At 45.8% G+C, this 15,639-nt stretch overlaps 2 protein-coding genes across 2 annotated transcripts in view; one reads left to right on the forward strand and one right to left on the reverse strand.

Annotated features, from left to right (window-relative positions):
- The window catches only part of HSPB2 (heat shock protein family B (small) member 2), a 246,183-nt gene that overhangs the window by 143,124 nt on the left and 87,420 nt on the right, over positions 1-15,639 (reverse strand). The window lies entirely within an intron of this gene.
- CRYAB (crystallin alpha B) overlaps positions 1,899-15,639 on the forward strand; it is a 45,130-nt gene continuing 31,389 nt past the window's right edge. The window contains exon 1 of the mRNA XM_085646438.1: positions 1,899-5,988. Coding sequence (XP_085502564.1) covers positions 5,791-5,988 — 198 coding nt within the window. The 5' untranslated portion in view covers positions 1,899-5,790. The remainder of the gene's footprint in view (positions 5,989-15,639) is intronic.

Here is a 15,639-nt window from a genome sequence, read left to right on the forward strand (position 1 = left end):
ACCCATACCCCTGTTTTGACACTAATTTCTTGAAACCGGCTAAATGGATTTACACCAAATCACAAAAAGCTCGCTTTCTGAGTAAAGTTGTAATTTTTTACCATAAGTTGACGTCATTCTGTCAGCTATTTTTTCTGTGTCCAAGAGTAACGTTTCCAAGAGAATTAACATGGGAAATCTGACTTTTGGACCACACCTTTGTCCTGGGCCTGGATTGACAGATCAGTGCAAAACTTTCCTTGAAGAAGTTGAGGTGAATTCAGTGTTTTTTTAACGTTTTGTGCAGATTCGTCACACATTGCCTATGTTTTTTTTTTTAAACATATTTTATTGGTTTTCTTAATATTACAACTTCCGCAGTCATTAGTATACATCATAACATATCAATACCGACAGATTCAGCAAAGAAGCACAGAAATAATAAGCAGTGAGACAAATAGCTGTGAGTTACCAGTGGCCTAATCCAGCAAGTGTAACCTTTATGTTTTCGATTTGTTGCAGTATCCGTAGCACCGCCAGTGCTCCTGCCCATTTCATGAGTGGTATTTTTTTTTTTTCCTTAAATTCGTTATTAGGTTTTCTCCAACCCGTTCGCTCACCTCCAAACCAACAGTTCTACATTTCGTCCACCACTGCTGAGGCGAGGAACCGCACATTAAAAATAACTGAGATCAACAATGTCTGAGTTCACCACCGTGGAAAGTCCATTATCTTCAACATTATCTTCCGATGTCTCTTTTGATATGCATTATCAAATCCAACTGTAGGAAATTCCCCCTCCCGCCTCCCATCCCCTCCCCCCATCCCAAAATCCCCCCGTCATGCCCGCCCCTCCCTGCCGGGTCAACGTAACTCGAGGTCCATGTATCGAAGTACTCATGCGGGGCCGCCTTCTGTCTCGCTCCCCTGTCCTGGGGTCCCCCCCTCTCCGAAGGACATCTCGGCTGCACTGGATATGGTGACTTGGGAGGCCTGTCCCGCTATCTCCTGCATCATTGCTCCCCATGCCAGTAACACCTCAGGCAGTTTGGCATCCCTCCTGGTGCTCCGTATGTGCCACTCCTCGGCTAAGGCCCACTCCCGTAAATCTGACCTCCATTTTGCCAATAGCGGTCCTTGCTGTGTTAACCAGTGAATTGCTATACGCCTCTTGGCTATAACTAGCCCAAGGGTCAGGAACCGCCTGCTTATCTTGCGTTTCGGGTCCCGCGGAATCAAGCCTAGTAGACATGCGCGGGGATCCAATGCAATAGTCCATCCGGTTATCCGGGTCAGATCACCAAGAACCGCCACCAATACTTCTGGATCGATGGGCACGTCCAAACCACATGCAGAAAATCTGCTGGATCATAGCGACATCTGGGGCATTGGGGGTCCACATCGCCTATGTTATTAGCAAAACAAAAATGCTTTTCCTATGGAAACTCGGAGCTAACCATAGCTACACAGTATTGACTGCCACTATGTCTTAGTTTGGGTCCCTCCCCCTGAATTCTTGGGTTGCAGGGTGGAATTGCCAGTCCCCAACAACCGCTGTTTGCCCGGGGTGCCCTGCCCCTAGCGAATCCATCCCCCACTTCCTCTTTGCATGCCCATTGTACAGGGCGGCCAGGAGGAAGTGGCTCAGACCCATTTGCAGGAATCTGGGGTTTGAGAATTACAAGGTGGCACTCCGCTCCCTCTCAACTGATGCCTCGTCCATGGTGGTGGTATGCGGGGTAGCCACATTTTTGGGATGCGCCTGGATGATCCGCTGCAAACTGTTAAAATCCCATTAGAGCCAGGTCATCGAAGAAACATGAGCTTTGGTCCCTGCTTTATCTTGAACTGTTTTAATGTTTTACTATCTGCCTACTATTATTATTATTATTTTTTTTTTAAACCTTTTTTATCGCTTTTAAATCATTTGTTGTATAAATGGATCTTAGGACGCTTGTAAATGTACCTACTTTTATGATATTTTTGTTATATCGAATAAAGTTATACAACAATAGTTATATATTTGCGGAAGCATGCTGTGACCCATTTGTTTTCTTTAGAGCTCTCACCAGAATTGCAGACTGATGGGGTTGCCAAATACCAAGTCTGGCTAGTTTTAAATACACCTCATGCCTCTTTTTTCAACCAGTAACACTAGCCTACTTGTCCCTTCCTCTTACTCTGGCATGCTCTTTTCCTTCCCTTCTTTCACTCTCTCTCTCGTTGTATATTTATTCGTTCTTGCTCATTTTTCTGCCTTTCTCTCCTTTCCCTTGGGTCAAAGTCCCTTGTTGAAAAAATAAGTACCAGTCCCCAAAAAAGAAGTGCCATTTGTCCTCACCGGCACCAGCGGTGCAAATTAGGCAAATAGTGTATTTGCATTGTATATTCTCCTTTAGGGTACTTCCTTGTCATTCAAGCAATACAGAAACCAACTCGAGGAAGCAGCTCCTTGTTTCAGTCATTGCGGTTTCCTATCTTACCTAAACAGAAACTGCTACCAGGTAACACTGAATTGTTTTCATTCACTGTGGTTTTATTCATCTCAAAAATTCAAATTGCACTGCATTTTTATCATAGTAGGCCCATTTCACAAGCTCCTCTGCAACCTAAATGTCACTTAGGAGGACATAAACAACATTTGAAAGGTATGCAAACAGCATCAAACACCCAATAACTGGTACATTTGCATGAGTTCCTAGACATTTTGTAGGCACTTTTCCACTCAATGACGGCATGTAACACAACGCTTTTTAAAGTCAACATACGAGCTTTGCTTCACTATTCCTGGGTGCTGTGAAGTGACCAGAAGTTCATATGCTAGTGCTTTACAAAACTAATGAAATAAATAAACCATAACATAATGACATCTTCTAATATGGCACAACTAACAAAAGCAGTTGTTAAAAGGATCTTACTGAGGCCAGGGGTTCATGTTATAGTAAGGTCACTTTAGACAGCTACAGTGCTTAATTTGAGTTGGTGCTTTCCGGTGCTCAGTACCTGCAATTACTTGGTATCCGGTGCTCAGCACCGGCACTTAATTGTCAACAATATACTTGGAACAGTCCACCATATGGTGGTGCTGCTTATCTAATTTAGAGATGAGCAGAACAACTGTAATTTAGGACTACAATATACATTAAAATTGACAAAACCTGCCTCCCCAGCCATTCCTTTAGCTCTGGGGACCTGTAATAATCTGAACTGTCGCATTTACATGCGAGAGAGACGATTAGTAGTCATTTTGGCGGCGATGATAATGGCAATGGGTGGTGCAAGCTGCAGTGGCCTCCTGGTCGGAGCCCTGGCACTTCATATTTTACAAATTAAGCACTCCGCAGCTAACTTGTGTTATCAAAACAAACGGCCATACGATAGTACCAGATAGCAAGCAAGTGACCTTAAATGCCTTAATGCAGTCGGGGAGGGAGCGCCCAAGTGAAAAATGTAATTATACCTGGTCCTCAGAAAATCCTTGCATCAGAGCTGCTGAGGCCCAACTAGTTCAAGTGTCAATAAGGGCACAAAACAGATGCAGCCTCTCTCGATAGGTGCTGGGAGGAGCTGTCTACAGTTTGTTCTAGATTTCTATGCACCCGTTGATACAGTGAGCAAGAGGTTCTCACTCATAACTTGAGAGGCTGGAGGGACTTTTCTGGAAGGCTCTTGAGCTGGTTTTCTTCCTTCTTGACAGGAATGTCCACTGTCTATCCAGGAGGACAAGCCCCAGGGAAAACTGAGTTCGCCTTCACAAGGAAAACCTATATATCATGAAACTAGATGGAACTCTGCCTAGTCACTGGTTGTCCTGGAAATCTGGTGTGAGTTTAACCCTCCTGTCCTTGACAACAACTTTGGAAAATCCAAATGAGACTGTCTTATTACTCGCCTGTGCCACTGGGCCCTCTCCCATGACCTCTGTTGCTCCATTTGTATTGTTGGTGTGGCCAGTGCTTCGTTTCCAAAAGAAACGGTGCTGGTGCCCAACTCTCTGCCTAAAAGCCCGCAGTGCTCCGATTACTAAAACTGCGCCATCTTCTGTCCAGCTTTCTTGCCACTCTAGTCCCTTCCTACTAGACACTCCCTGCCCCATATCTCACTCTTGCAGGCCCCTGTTACTCCTTTCCAGACGGGTTTTCCGTGTTTCTCTTCCTCCTTCATTCCTGTATACGTGTTTTACCCTCTCTAGGTCTCGTGAAATGTCAGATGAGGAAAAATAAGTGCCGGGCCCCAAAAGTGTGTGCCGGTGACCCCCACTCGGCAACCACCGGCTCAAATTAAGCACCAGGTATTGCAGAAAGTGGGAGACCATTGCACATCCCCCTCATGAGTATGGCAACGATGCACAATGGTATCGCCTATTGCAATTTTCAAGACAGCTGGAATATGTCCCCCTTAGACTCGAGAGGGCGGATGTTGCACGGGAAATGACTCCTGAGTCCAACAAATACAGAATTGTTGATAAGCCACAGGGAAACTTGCTGTCAGTCCAGTGAAGGGGGGGTGGGGCGAACTCTTTGGGAGACCCCCCTCCCGGGTGGTGCAGTCCAAGAACTTAGCCTTCGACTGGCACCCTAGCCTGAAGTTAGAAGCATTATGATTAGAGTTCCTGGTTTTATGGTATTTATATTTTTGTCATTTCCGTCTGTATTTATCCATATTTATGTTTTGCTAATTTTACCTGTATTTATCCATATTTATTTTAGGTTTTGCGAAAAAATGAAGCTGAAATGTGTATATTTCTGCATTTATTTGACCAGTTAATGTGCAATGGTCCCTGAACGCCTGACAGGTTTCAATGATATATACACAGTCAGATGGTAAAATATGCACTTGTAAGAAAATATGTACATTTTAGTTTCAAGGTGTTGCAAATCTACTGCTGGTTAAGCCTCTTTACTAAAATCCCTATATTTTTGTGTTCCCCTTGCCTGTCAATCCACACAGCTATTGGCCGGGCAGTGATGACTGACAGCATTTTAGAATCACTCAAAAACAACCCAATTTCCGTTTTTATCCACATTTATAAATACAGACAGGAAAATAAATGGATTTCTGTCTGTATTTATCTGTGAAAATCAGTTAAAATGGAAAACAGGGAGCCTTAATTATGATTCTTTTATTAATCAGATATCACAGAGAAGGGAGAGAGTAATCGACATTCTCTTAAGTCATCCCTGTCTTAAATAATACAACATTAAAATAAACAGATGGACAATTTAGAATCTTAGCATGTAAATTTATCTTACGTGGATATCTGACAAAGCCGGCACGGGTCTGCCCTTCTGGGCCTAGTTTGGTCACCCTTGGTGGGGAGGCTGTGATTCTTTTACTTGTGAAAAGAGTGGGTTATGTGTGTGGGCATGTTCACAGACAACCTGTCTACTCTGCACACAATTTGTACAAAACTACTGACTGTCAGCCTGGTAGCCCAAGAGAGGCATGTGGTATCCGAGCCAAGAAGGACATCAGCCAAATTATGTTATGCTGGGGATTGTTTTTATAATAACACCCTGGTTGCCGGTCAGCAGTGCCCCGCTCGACGCGTATTTTTTGTATTCGTGAAGTAGTCGCATACAGTTGTGTCCCCAGACGCCCAGCCCCATGGCACCCCCCAGAAACAATCTTTGCCGGTTGAATGCAACGAGACAGTGCGCGAGATAATGAAAACCCCTGAGCCCACAGTTCCAGAAGGTTCGGGCGGTGGGCGCGCGGGAGCGCGCCGCGCCTATAAAAAGGCCCGGTGTTTGGTCTGGCCACTTGTCATCTTTTCCTCTCTGGGCTGGTGGCACCTGTGAGCGACGGGCCATGGACATCTCCATCCAGCACCCTTGGGCTCGGCGCCCCTTCTACTCCTTCTATAGGCCCAGCCGGATCTTTGACCAGAGCTTCGGCGACCACCTGCCCGAGATGGACCTCCTGCCTTCCGCAGCGGTGGGCAGCCCCCTGTACTTCAAGTTTCCGGTCTTCAAGGCGCCGAGCTGGGTGGAAGGTGGACTCTCGGAGGTAACGGCCCTCAGTGTTTATTGATGCACGTATAGTCTCCGCTGCTAGAAATACATATACTGGAGTTTATAAAGCACCGGCCTGGAACGGAAGTACAGTATAACCTGCGGGCCTGGGAATATTCAGGCAAAAAGGGGGCTTCCTCATAGTTCAGCCCACGGGCCTGGGAAGTCATTCTGTGCCTTATCAATGGTGCGACAAGTACATTCAATTAAGTGCTGAGCATCCAAGGCGCATAAAGTTACATAAGCAAGATCACACAATTTATTACTGGCAGAATAGAGATTTTAAAACTCAGCTCTGGGCTGCAAAGAAAGGCAGCCCAACCAGACTAGTGCTAGCAGTGTGTGGTTGTGTATGCTTCTTCAAAAAGTGCCATGCCACAGGAGAACATAGCATAACTAAGGGGCAATATTATGCTCATCTTATTTCTGTCTGGTGCTCACTTCTGATTGAAATGATTCCAAGCACTTATGCATATGTTGGTGAACACACACCGAGCATCTGTGAAAGGTGCTGTATTGAGAGCACTGGAGAAGGTCAGGCCAACCAGAAGCTTTTGTGGGGCCCCAATCAGAATAAAAACGGGAAACAGCCTTTACGACGAGGTTTTACCTCGTTGTGCCTTTACCGCGCATGTTTTTAGCCTGCATATTTTACAAATACATTGTTTTTATACATAAAAACAATGCGTGGTAACGGCATGCGTTGTAAAAGCATGTTCTTGGTAAAAACATGTGTGGTAAAAAATGTGTGGTAAAGGCATACGATGTCTTTACCTTTGTTGTACCGTCGTACAACCAACTAGTTGTGGGGTCCTTGCCCAGAGAACTTGGTTTCTGTGTCAGCTGGGCAATACATTTCTCACAGTGGAAATGACTACAACGTGAAATTCAACATCACCTTGGAGTGAATCATAACAACATTTATTAATCTTTAACACAAAACAAGCATGTTAAATAACAGCAGAATTGTCTGTAATAATGTAAGAAGGTGCTCCAAGGGGGTAGGAGGGAATGTGCAGCAAAGTGCAAAAGTGAAGGTAGGTGAAAAAGGAAGGGCAATGTGCAGTGCATACATCAGAGCAATATATGGCCTATCCAGCCACTTTCAAGGCTAAACATATTAAAAACCATGATATACAGGTGATACAGCGAATCTATCACTGTTCTCAATATAAGGCAAAATAGTAAAGCCGTCAACGTTTCGACCCCCAGGCTCCATGTAGGGGATTCGGATCCTTACAGTGGGGTCTTCATCAGGACAATGGGAGACACCCTTCATCCACCTGGAAGATTCGGTGGAATTATTTGTGTGGGCCCTTTGCTCCAAGGTCAAGGAGAGCGGTCAAAGTCTTGTGTTATGTTGAAGATGTGCCAAAGCTAAATAAGACAAACCGTCGGGCTGAAATAATCAATATGCTCTAAAAACGATCTTCGCACTCCAACAGCGTCGGAAAAACTATTCTCAGAGTTTTTCCAACGATGTAGGAGTGCGGAGATCGTTTTAGCCTTGAAAGTGACTGGATAGGCCATATAGTGCTTTGATGTATGCATCGCACATTGCCTTCCTTTTTCACCTACCTTCACTTTTGCACTTTGCTGCACATTCCCTCCTCCCCCCTTGGAGCACCTTCTTACGTTATTACAGACAATTGTGTTGTTATTTAAAACATGCTTATTTTGTGTGAAAGATGAATAAACGTTGTTATGATTCACTCCAAGGTGATGTTGAATTTCATGTTCTAGTCATTTTCACTGTGACCTCTCTCCTTTTGTACCGTACCTACCCAGGTTCAGTGGAGTTTTGGGTCCCCCCATTGATTTGTAACTCAGATAAGCTGATGAGCTGGCTTCTAATAAACATTCATTAATTGTTTACGGGCCTCTTATGTCTGCAGACAAAATGCCCATCAATAGCACTGCTACAAATACCATGAGAGAGGGGTGTGAGCTTTCAGATGGCATGCTCAAGGAAAGGAACACTCAAAGGAAAAAAAGTTGAATAGTAGAACATGCAGAGAGAGGAACACATTGGAAAACAATGAGCATAACAGAGAAAGATATGAAGGAAAAAGAGAGGATGAGAGGAAAAAAGATGGGTAGATACAAAGGGAAAAAGAACGAAAGTGACAGAAGGGTGACGGGAAGGAAGGAAACGTGAAGAGAAAGATGGAAGAAAGGTTAAAGATAGAATGAAAGTATAAATGAATGGCTGGATGGAGTGAGAGGCTCGACTGGCCAAAGTGTGCATGGATGGGAGTATTGAAGAATGCACTGATGAAACAGAGTGAATGAATGGATGGTTAAAAGATAGATGGATACATGGACATATTGATGAGTGGATGGGTGAAAAGATGGATGGGTGTGTATGTGTAAAGGTGAAAGTATGGGCAGATAAATGAATGAATAGATAGGCAAATGGATGGCTAGATGGACGGCGAGCGAAAGAAACTCTTCTTAGGAAGCTTGAATTGGCTATCTTCGCGCGCTCTGTCTGATTTGAGATATATTTCAAGTGGGGGGTATTTTAATTTTCTGGCTACTCACTTGATCAGCTTGACCAAACTGTGTGATTCTAGACAATTCCTTTTCTTCACTGTGCTTCCTTTGTCATTATCATCACGTTTGAGAGCACCATTGAAACATTTCTATTAATGATGCACGCCGGAAAAAAATTCCTCTTGTATATGGCTATAAGGCCATAATGTTGCTCCAGCTATAAAAATATAAGCCTGTACAGGGTGCACAATGCAACTGACTTGCTCTTGCGGTATTAATAAAATCACTAGGGCAGAGGAGAGTGACTCCCTAATTCTAATAAAGGCCACTGACTCCAGTGATATAATCTAATGCACAAAAGTGAAACAATCAAAAATGATTTTTTTAATTTAAAAGTTCTCACCCTGCTCTAAGTATAGTGATATTCAGCAACACTTGTAGCAGGGTGGGATGTCGGGACTGAGCTAAGAGCTGTTCTCCTCAGCCTACTGGTGCTGCCCTGACATTCAGGCTGCAGAACAGATGGAGCAGTGAAGAATGATGGGACCCGGCTGTCACCGCTTCACTAGCACTGCTCTATTGGCACTGGTAGCGAGGTGGGAGATTCTTGGGTACTGGGCGCACATCATGTGCTCTCAAGACCTATGTGTGCCTGTCACTCACACCTAGTCAGCTGCAAGAGTGGCATGTCAGCTTGGGTATGGCCTGTTTCATAGCATAGGCTAGGAGTAAATGACATGCACTGTGAAACATGCAGTGCTTAATTTGTGCCGGTGGTTTCAAGTGCTCGGCACCGGCATTTCATTGTCAACACCAGCACTTATGACAGCTGCCACATGGTGGCGCGGTTTGTGTGATTTACAGATAATGAGGGCAACAGTTGTTTTATTAATTCAATATACATTAAAAATAACCAATACATGTGTCCCAAGCCATTCTTATAGCTTTGGGGGCCTCGAACAGTCTGAATTGCCACACTCGTTGGAGTGTGATGATTAGTAGCTGTGTGAGTACTGTCATGGCTGTGCTGACGGTCAATGGGTGGTGCAAGCTGCAGTGGCCTCCTGACGAGGGCCCTGGATCTTATTTCTTTTTACAAATTAGCACTGGAAACATGATGCGCATGCCTCCAGCCTTGCCTATAGTGTGCCCCGGGGCATGGGGAAATTGCCCCGCCTGCCCCTCCGTCTGAGGGTGTGAAGCAGGTGAGCACAGCACCACAATAACTCCACTCAGTGGAGAAGTGTGGCTCAATGGTTAGAGCGGCAGACCCTGATGCAGAGGTCTGGCCCGGGACCAGGGTTCAATTCCCCGCCTCGGCGGGTCTTGGGCTAAAAAATTCCAAGGACCTGATAATTCTCGCCTCTCTGCCTATTCCAATCATGGAGTCCCACTCTGCAACTCTGGGCAATAGCTTGCTTAATCTCCACAATGGCCCCCACAACGCTAAGGATGCCTGGCCTCCACCTTGGGGGTGCCCAGGAGTGGGCACCTCACAGGGAAAGCCAGGATGGGTTCCACAGCGGTATTCGTACAAGCGCCTTGAGACCCTTGCGGGTGAGTAGTGTGCTATACAAGTATTAATTTACATTTACTCAGAAGTAAGAGAATAGTTTAACCTCATCAAGTGGCTTCATTGCTGAGACTGTATAAATGGTGTAAACTGCTGCGAAGTGACAGGTACGTGGAGATGTGGACACCTGCTTGCATGACTGGATAAGATGAATAAAGTAACAGGAGATAATCCACATATATCACTATCTGCGGGCAACTTTCAATTAGTGAAAGACAATGAACCAGTCTTCCAATCTCTTGCACCAATCAAACAACTTTTATTTCCTCAACGCTGCAATGTATACGTTTGATTTGAATTCACATGCATTTCACCACATATACCATAGAATAGACTTGTAATGCCATCGCTCCAGAAAAGCCTAACACTACTAATACTTTTAAGACAGCAATGTACGTACTGATCCAGAGCACCATTTATTTAATTTCTCTGCGCACTCAGGGGCAGATTTACTACTTCTGGCGCATCTCTGCTAATCAGCAGGGATGCGCCAGAAGAGTTTCGACGCATCTGCCCACCCGTGCGCTACCACTGATGCGCCGTATTTACAATGCGGCGCACCGTGGCGCACAGATGGGCAGATGCGTGTCGCATCCCCCCGCGGAAAGGCGGCGCATTGCTGGAGTTGCGTCGCAAGCGCAACGCAGTTCCAGCAAGGCTCGGGGTACCCCTATCCCTAACATGCTGCGTCAATCTTTACGCCTGCTTCAAGCAGGCGCAGGGTTTTGTCGCAGCATGGCTGTAAAAGTGACTGAGTGAAATCTTGTAGATTTTACTCAGCCACTTTTCGGAAGTCGTTCCTGCGCCGGAACGCCCCCCCCCCCCCTGTGCAGGAACGCCCACATGTGGCACAGGGCTTTACAACGTGACGCATCTCCCTAGATGCGTCACGTTGTAACTAGCCCACAGCATGGCGCTGGCTTTGCGCCGCCGCTACGCCACAAAAGTGACACAACAGCGGCGCAAATTTGGCATAAGGGGCTTGTAAATTTGCCCCTCAGTTTTAGTAGTTACTTCCAAGAGGCAGTGGGGAGTAAAGCGGTTCTTCCAACTTTCCAGGCCTTTCCAGTGCAGCATGCGGTTTCCATCTAGACACCCAGAATCTGGAACAACATCCATGTATCCATCAGGATCCCCAGCACTGCTCCACTTTTGGAAAGAGTTGAAGATGCACCTCTTTAAAGAACACTACACCATGATGCAGCAACAATCCAATAACCAGCTCCCTGTCCTGTCTCTCATTGCCAGTATGCTTGCCTTTGACCCTTTATAGTGCTTTGCGGCCTTTGGTTAGGTTTGCACTGTACCTGTCCCACATACATACATTGTAGGAAAGTGCCCCTTTCTGTATGGTCACCCCCTCCCACTTTTTGGTCCAAATGCTTATGGCTATGACTCTGAAAATGCACTGGAATCTGCTGCCCAGACCCCAGTGCCTGTGCTCTCTCCTAAAACTGTTAAGTTTGACTAGGTAAATTGGCAAAGACTGTACCCGTTATAAATCTCTAGCGCATGGTAACAAGAGGACTCAGGGCATTGATTGTAAAGGGGTCCTGAGGGCTGAAGCACGGTTTTGTGCCACCCTGGGTGACCCAAGCTTGCTATTTCAGACAGCAGGAGCAGTGCACACTGCTCAAACTCGACGGTGCCCTCACCATATGTGGCACAGTCAAATGCATTACCTTTACTATATATCAGCCACCCCTAAGGCAGGTCGCCTCACCCCAGGAGGCAGTATATTACATGTGAGGGCATATAAGTGCAAACCTATATGTCCCTATAGTGGTTTCCTCCATTGGAACCTACTATAAGTGTTAGTGGTCCATAGGATAACATGGGCTGCCACCCGAGATTGGCAGCTCTATTATGGTCCCACTAAAATTTGTCATGCCTGGTATCAAACAATGTACCTTCTCACTCCTGACATGATTCTCATGCCCTGGTTGATGTGTTATGCACCCAGGTGGCACCTTAGAGTTTGCCCACCTGATTGTCTCAGCTTCTCTGTGCTCTGGCTGACCAGCCCGCACTTTCCCTCACCTGCTGCTGCCAAGACAGGATTGTGACCTCCTCCCAGGCTGTGTCATCACTCCCAGGAGCCAGGAGCAAAGGCTTGGGCAGGAAGGAGGTCACACCTCCCTCCTCCCAAGCAGGCCAGTGAAGCGGTGAGCTTCAAAGGCTGCACCACTTCTGATATGCATCAGGGACGACTATCAGTGGAGGAAAGAGCCCTGCCCCAGGTACAATTGCACCAGGGCAGGTGGGAAATTAGCTATGTAGGGAGGTGTATACCCACAGCAGGCAAGCCATACCTCCATGGTGAGCAACCTGGTCTGTACACTTCAATTTGATTTATGCCATCTTTAGGAATGACAGTCTAGAGGGTTTTGGGTAGAAAAGGTGGCCTACACTGCCAGATGCAGTCTCCTGAGGGGCAGACTAGCTGCTGGGGCTAGCTACCCATAGGCTACTAGCTCCCAGGCCCCTAACTCCCCATAATCTAGGATTTAAGAGACCCCCATAACACCAGAACCTCAGATTTGAACAACTTGCATCAAGGAAGGACCAAGAGGAGACCCATGTTGCCAGTAACAGGGCTTTGCCCACAGCAGCAAACCAACAGAAGGAGACTTTGTCTGTGTTACAACAGACTAGGAACTTAGTGAACTTAGTGAACAGCTCTCATCCTTGGCTATAACTTGGCCCTTCCGAAAAGAGGAACCCCTGTGGAAGCCAGAAGCACACTCACCTCTCCTGGACTAGTGCCACTAGTCCCCTGCAAACGGAATGTAAAAACACTCACCGGATCCAAAGAATCGGTGGACATTGGGCCCTCAGTGGGATCACCCAAATCTTGGTGGTCCAGTGCATCTTGTCTGTCCTGAAGTTTCAGCCTGTTACCTCACCCCCCTGGACCCAGTGAAGTTCCAGTACCTTTTCACTGTGCTTACCACTGTCAAGGCTTGTTGGTCATCAATCCAGTTACCAACACCCACACTCGATGCTGCATCTACAAAGAACACCGCGCAACCATCATCCGATGTCAGCAGCTGTGTATCTGTTGTGTTTTTGCATTGTGTTTCTTGTAGTACTGTGTAAGGGGAAAATCAGCACCATCGCAGCTTCTGATCAACACCAAGCCAGGACAACTCTGCTACCGGACTCCACGGGCTAGGTAAAATTGATCTAACTTTTGTGGCCTGGTCCTCAGGCCTGCATGGCCTTAACCCTGTAAGGGTTCCATGTAACTCAACCAGCAAGTGACTGATTGTCACTAATGTTTTTTCTTAATCTTTTTAAGGTATTTTCCTGCACTTATTTAATATTGCTTCAAAAATCTATAACTCCAGTTATATGCATGATATTATGTTTTTTTTTAGGTGCCTAAATTAAGATAAAAATACACTCCATTTTTATAAATTGGTGACAGATTTCTCTCGAGTCGTACCAATCACTTATCATCCATGTTGATACTCTGAAATGCTTAACACATGTTCCTCTGGTATAGCCTGACTGTTCTTTGCCACTCTCCCGGGACTGAACTAAGGATTTCTTTGTGTGAATCCAAGGACCATCTTTGGAGCATTGTGATAATATTACATGGTAAGCCTACCCAGCCAGACCACATGATGTTCCACTTTCCTACACACACATATCCATCACACAATATCTGTTAATGTGTGAGGTTGAAATTAACATTCAAGTCTCCTGATTCCAAATTGACAACTTAAAACTTAGAAAGCGTTCTTGTCCTCTACTTCGGCTCTGTATGAAACTGGTACAACCAAATGTGTGAGTGCGTCAATGACAACATTTTGCAGTCAGATCCCTCTTCTCATCACTGACACATGGTATTACTATGAGCACGGAATTCTGCTGCAACACAACTCAATCTATTTATCGGGCATGTTAAATTAACAGAAAAAGTAGGAACGCTCACCAAATGCCAAAAATTGAGACTCTGTGGAGCTTGGCATGGAGTCCCAAGACATTCTTAGACAAACAACAATTAGAATCAGTAATTATAGATTTGATAAATCTCTTTTTGCTATGTTCTGTATATAGGGTTTTGCAGGCAGTGGCGCTCCTCCGCCATTGCGGAGGAGCCTCATCCCACTGCATGTCGCAAAGCCAGCAAATGGAAAAAAAGAAAATTGCCGGCTCTGAGCCATCTTGCGAAGGGAGGGGCGAGCCATGGGGAGGAGGGGTGCTTATGCACTTCCTAAGTACGCATATGTATTTGCCCGGCCGTCTCAGGCTGATCAAAACACACATATGCACTTAATTACTCCAGCCCAGCTGCATTGAACAGCCGGGCTGGAGAAACCCCACAGACTTTCGTGCCCACTCAGGCCAATCCCAGGGCTGCTCTGCAGCACGGGGATTGGATGGGAGTTTGTGTCCAAGGGCCTGCTGGGACCAGGAAGAGGTGAGAAGGAGCAACGCAGGATGCGGCGTCAGGTGAGTTAAAAAAATTATTATAGTAACGCATCTACCCCGCACACGCTCCCCCCCTTATCCTCCCCGCACTAACCCCACCCACCACTCCATGTTAGTGGCGGCCGACACTGTTTTCAGGTATAAGCCATTTGCTCCAAAATATAACAAAATGAGGGCTGTCACAGGAGAGCAATATGCTTACTTACAAGGCAGCAATCTACCAGTTCTTTTAGGACAAGTGAGTTAGATTTGTAGGTCCACTCCAGGTATAAATTCTCAATTCTCTTTCGAGAATGTTCTATATCTGAACATAATCTTGGTGAAGATGCCCGATTTTTTCCATGGTTGTGAGGCAAATTTTTATACATGTGAGAAGGTGGCAGGCCTAGGGCTCGGAAAATTAACCTCTTCGTATTTATGAATATTTTCTGCACAGGACACACAAGGAAAGTTCGTTTAACACAAAGGTACAACAATATACAAGCCTGCAAGCTGTATAGATATCTCAGTGGGTTGTGCACAGGCGATTAACTTTATGGCAACCCTTCCACCTCCAGTCTTACCCTCCACTGTAGGAGTGACTGCTTAACATTACCAGTCTTAGCATCCCCTTCTGTCTTAAAACTTGCTTTCTTTAATTTGCTGTAAGATCTATCTCAAAGTGTTTGAACCTGCACAAGTTCAGACACAACTCTGGCATGCTTTTTTACACTTCTCGATTGGGGGGGGGGGGGGGGTGGGAAGGGAGGGTTTGCATAGGTCTCTCGGTCCAGTAATTCCCATCTTTCTTGTGCTTTTTGTGAACATATTCTTCTTCTGTACCCCAGGAACCCAAACGAGTTGCTCAGATTCACCCCAAGAAAATGACAGACTGAGGAAGCATTGAAACCTATAGCTTAAGCTATAGTGTTACTTCTTCGACCTCCTGGATTCTGGCAGATCTACTCAAATCAGTGTTCCGTTTATTCAGGTGGTGGGCCCCAACATTCATTTTTGGGGGCCAATACATATTTTTCATGTTGAGACTTTGACCCATCAGAAGAGAGCAAGGCAGACAACGAAGGAAGATGGAGTAAGACAAATATACAAAAACAGTGGCAAAGGCAGATGGCAGAGATGAAACAAACCTACAAGAGT

This window comes from Triturus cristatus, chromosome 3_1 (assembly GCF_964204655.1).
Source record: "Triturus cristatus chromosome 3_1, aTriCri1.1, whole genome shotgun sequence".
Classification (NCBI taxonomy): domain Eukaryota; kingdom Metazoa; phylum Chordata; class Amphibia; order Caudata; family Salamandridae; genus Triturus; species Triturus cristatus.